This window comes from Cornus florida, unplaced genomic scaffold (assembly GCF_030987335.1).
Source record: "Cornus florida cultivar Cherokee Brave unplaced genomic scaffold, ASM3098733v1 CherokeeBrave_3.0.0_Hap2_Chr09, whole genome shotgun sequence".
Taxonomy (NCBI): Eukaryota; Viridiplantae; Streptophyta; class Magnoliopsida; order Cornales; family Cornaceae; genus Cornus; species Cornus florida.
This window is the reverse complement of record NW_026775579.1, coordinates 75429736-75434411: the sequence shown is the minus strand read 5'-3', so window position 1 is coordinate 75434411 and position 4676 is coordinate 75429736. Positions and strand designations below refer to the sequence as shown.

At 36.9% G+C, this 4676-nt stretch overlaps 1 protein-coding gene across 1 annotated transcript; it reads right to left on the bottom strand.

Annotated features, from left to right (window-relative positions):
* On the bottom strand, nucleotides 1-3609 carry LOC132274457 (wall-associated receptor kinase 3-like). The gene is made up of 3 exons (XM_059775727.1): nucleotides 2688-3609; nucleotides 2279-2443; nucleotides 1-1305 (listed from the first exon to the last, which is right to left on the bottom strand). Exons 1-3 carry the CDS (start codon nucleotides 3541-3543, stop codon nucleotides 143-145), a joined length of 2184 nt encoding a protein of 727 aa, XP_059631710.1. The 5' UTR covers nucleotides 3544-3609; the 3' UTR covers nucleotides 1-142.
* Between the last annotated feature and the right edge of the window lie 1067 nt (nucleotides 3610-4676).

Genomic DNA, 4676 nt, shown 5'->3' with positions numbered 1-4676 from the left:
TAAACCAAACAAAAGATCACATTTATTAGCAGTAATAAAACACGATTACATTTTTAGGAAAGTGAATTAACAATGGTAAAACAATACCTTCCTGCATATTTATTTCTCAGTCAAACTTAATTACTTAAATTTTGCATGACACTCAACGTCCTCCATGGGCATCTATTGGTATTATTGCGTGGATCTTCAGACTATCATCTCCAACTGTAGTGCTAGTGCTACCCCAATCCACCGATTTACCTAGAAGGTGATCGGTTTCCTCTGGATTCTCTTCGAGTTCCTTAAGCTTTTTTGCCACTTCATTCATTGGAGGCCTTTCGTCCCCTTTCAAACTTAAGCAACACTGCGCAAGTTTAGCAACTTCACTTACTTGCTTAGTATTAACATCGTTCACAGTAATTCGATCATCCAGAAATGAGCGCTTCTCATTCATGCATGAAATGAAATATGTGGATAAGAGTTTCTCTTTCTCTGGCACTTTCTCATCAAAAGAAATTGCCATTCTGCCAGTAAGTAGCTCCGCAAGGACCACTCCAAAACTATAAACATCACTTTTATCGGTCAATTGACTTGTATAAAAATATTCAGGGTCTAAGTAGCCAAGAGTACCTTGAACCACTGTAGATAACAGTGGTTTATCCAATGACACTAATCTCGAAGCTCCAAAGTCAGATACTTTTGTAATTTTATTTTTGTCTAAGAGTATATTAGTAGACTTAACATCTCTATGAATGACTTGAATGCGAGCTTCGAAGTGCAAATGCGAAAGTGCTAGGGCAGTTTCTTTGGCAATCCTTAACCGATCTTCCCATGGAATGGACTTGTGGCCTACGTCATGTATATGTTGGGATAGAGTTCCATTGGTAATAAATTCATAAACCAACAATGGGAATTCAGCCTCTAAACAACAACCCAACAATTTTACCACATTCGTTTGATCGATTTGGGAGAGCACAATCACCTCATTAACGAACTGGTCAACTTGACTTTTATCAACTACTAAAGTCTTCTTGATAGCAACTGTGGTTTTATTTTGGGGTAAAACTCCTTTGTAGACTGTACCAAACCCTCCTTGACCAACAATTAGATTTTCATCGAAGTGATTGGTTGCCTTCTGGATCTCTTCTATGGTAAATGTTTTGACAGCTGCCTTAACTGAAGGGTCTTCGTCTTGCTTTGATAGTAATATCAAACCACCATTACGTTTGAAAAATTCTTCTTTCAGTTTGATCAGCCTTCTTTTTCTGATTACGCAGTATAATGAAGAACATCCCACCATTAATACCAGAATGCCCATGCCAATACCTACATTCAAATTCACCATATTTGTACCCAAAACGAATTTAAGGAAAAATAAATAAATAAATAAGATAAAATTAAATTAAACAGAAGAACTAAAGAAGGGGGGCTCAAAGATGGAAAGCATGCCTTATATTTCAATTAATTTTTGATCAATTATTTGAACAACTAAAACTGCTCTCCAATTTTGTAAGTAGTATGTGTACTCTGTATTTGGATTATGATCAAATTATGCCCAACTTTGAACATGAAATTTTGGCGAAAATGAGAGAAAAATTAAAAATTGTAAAAGGTCTTCTTTGAATTTTGAATTCTATTTAGATTTGTGGAATGCTGGAGAAGAAATTTACTCAAACAAACCAACGAGGTATATTATGCTTGAATCATAGTTAGTCTTAATCATATTTTAAGTGTCACTCCTTCCAATTGCTTGTAAAACATTTGTTTATGAGAACACTATATGACCGGTTTGTACCATCAAAAGTTGAAATGGGTTTGTGCAGTTTCAACTAACCCGTTTTGGCCCCTAAGACTCATATTTGATTAAAAATGGCCTAACTAAAAATACTCACTGCTATGCTCTGGTGGCTCATGATTGAGGCCTTCTTTGGCCCAAACCACTTCAAAAAGGTAAATTTTGAATTTTTATTATCTTCAAATGACCTTAATTGTCTCATTTCGGAATTTTTTTTTTTTTTTTTTTTTTTTTTTTGCTTCTTCTAAGGAATCTGATATTCCAGGTAATTATGGAATGGCGTAAAATTTTATAATTCATGGGAGTAAGAAACCCCACCCCCCCCACCCAAACTATAAGCTACACACTTGATTCAGAAAAAAAGTTTTGAGTTCATCTGCCTTTAGAATTGCAGTTAAAAAATATTAAATAAGACTACAAAGTTTACCACTTAGATTTGAATCTTTTTTAATAGAGCAATTTTAAATTTGCATTTAGCATTAAGCGCAAATACTAGTACTTTACCTACAACAATCTTAATTACTCGTTGTGGATCAGGAATGCAGCCACTTCCATCTTTTCTGCCGTCTCCATGATATCCCTTGGGACAAGAACACGTATAATTGGGCGCCGTATTTACACAAATTTTTTCACATTGATTGAGACTTGGATTCGCACATTCATCGATATCTACAAGACAATAGAAGAGAAGTCAATCATTAATTAAAAGCAATCAACATATCCAGCTGAGTAATTTGTTGAGTAATGACACGACTTTAATTCAGACTGATTTGATTTAAGTAAAGGAGGATGTCAGTAGCATCACTGATGTCGACTCCCACTAATAGCAAAACAGTCCAAGTTGGCCAACCCTCTGACTCTAAAACATTTTCCTACATATCTAATTACATGATATATTGTGATAGATATATACCTTCGCAACCTTGAGGGAGGTATGGGTTTCCCTTGTAACCCTCGGAGCAATTACAACGGTACCCTGGACCAAAATCAACATCATAACAGTTGCTATTTTTATCTTTACATGCATATAGAGAGAGATCTCTTGCAGCAACACTACAATTCACATCTCCAATTGACCAATCAAGCACCACTGGGAGCTTTTGTACTTTCTGTAAATCCCTGAGAAGGTTGGAGGAGAAGTTGAACTTATCCTGTTCAACGACAAAGGCATAACTACAGGGGCTGAAATTCCATACACGTCTAGGTGTGAAGTGGCTGTCTAAACGCACCCTATACGTGTCAACCCCCGTTGGGATGGATGTCTGGCAACAACCGATGCCAGAGCAAGACCCATTGGTGACATAGTCTATGTTGTCACATATGGTCGAGCACCCACTCGAATAATTATAGTTATCTTTTTCACCTACAATGCTCGCCCGAGTGTCACAACCAATTGCTGTGAGCATGTTTCTGGTACTAGAAATCTTGAATTTGGACAACCAGATAGAGGGTACATTACGGTAGATCCGTATACCCGACTCGTTATAGCAATCGTGGGCTATAAACTGCAAGATGTGCAGTTGACCATCGACTGAAATGTTGGTGACATCAATATCACTTGTTCCCAAAAAAAGTTTGGGAGGAATGAAAGCGGTGTTACAAGTAACGAGAAATGCTTTGGAATAGTAGCAGCCCAGCCTTGTGCCAAATGGATATGGGATGCTTACGTTGCCGCAGCTGTCTTGGCAGCCCGGCTCGGGTTGAGCAGATGTTGGTGCTGCCATGGCTGCTATCAGAGTAACCTGGAGAAGCATTGTTAGGAAGTCCATGGGAGATTCTTTTGTTTTTCAGATTAGAAAAGATGCTTGTCTTGAAAATTTCCAATGGTGATTGCTTATCTTATAGAAAATCTTGGAATGAGGAAAAATTCAGTGCAAGGCGATCCACAACAAACTTCCTTAAAATTCAGTCATGATTAGAATTAGTGAATCATTATGACGTTTAGCTTTTCCCCCACTTTAAAATTATGAATAAATTATATTCACTTGTCCTAAAGTTTGGATAAATATCAAACACATGGATTATACTTAATTACTCTAACCTCTCCCAATTGCCTTTTCCGGTGAGGGAATATGAGTTTTAGTGTAAAACGTCATTTATGCACTTACTATTACAATATACTATTATATTACACATTTTTGTTAATATGAAACTCACCTGGCCCACATGCCATGTCTGCACAATCTCTCTCTGCCAACATCAATCACAAGTTCACAACTCATCTCTGATGACTGAATCATTCACAACCCTCAAATCGGACCTCAGCACTCGTCGACGGTATCCTCTCCACACTCCACCGCCACAACTCCAACGACAAATTGTATCATCTCCGCCGTCCATCGCCATAACTCTCACAACCCATATGCTGCAAACTCTCATCATCTGTCGTCAGTGGTGTTATGTTTGGATATGATTGAATCGAACCGGAATAGGAGAGAGAAGTCCACGCGAGCACGGTCGGTTCGAGAGAACAGAGGTTCGAATGGCAACTGGTAGTGCTTTCACTGTGTTGGATTTTTTCTATAATTTCTGAATTTATTATTAGCATCAAACAATTGATGGTAGATTAACACACCCATGAATTGGTTAGTCACCTCGTTTTTTCCTCCCTAATTTCAAATCGAAAGAAGAAAACTTGTATTGATAAGAAAACATTACTAGCAAATGAAAAAAACTTGTAATCTCCAAAATCATCGCCAATAGAAACCTTATAATTTAAATTTATTTTATAAAATGGTTCAATAAGGATAATTTAATCAACTTAAAATTTAAAATTGTCAAATGGACCTATTTGCACCAAATTAAAACTTTTAAGATGTTTTTTGCACGTGAAGAGCGTCCTCTAATAATGTTTATATATTTTATAAAATGGTTCGGTAATTTAGTTACTTTAGAGTTCGTC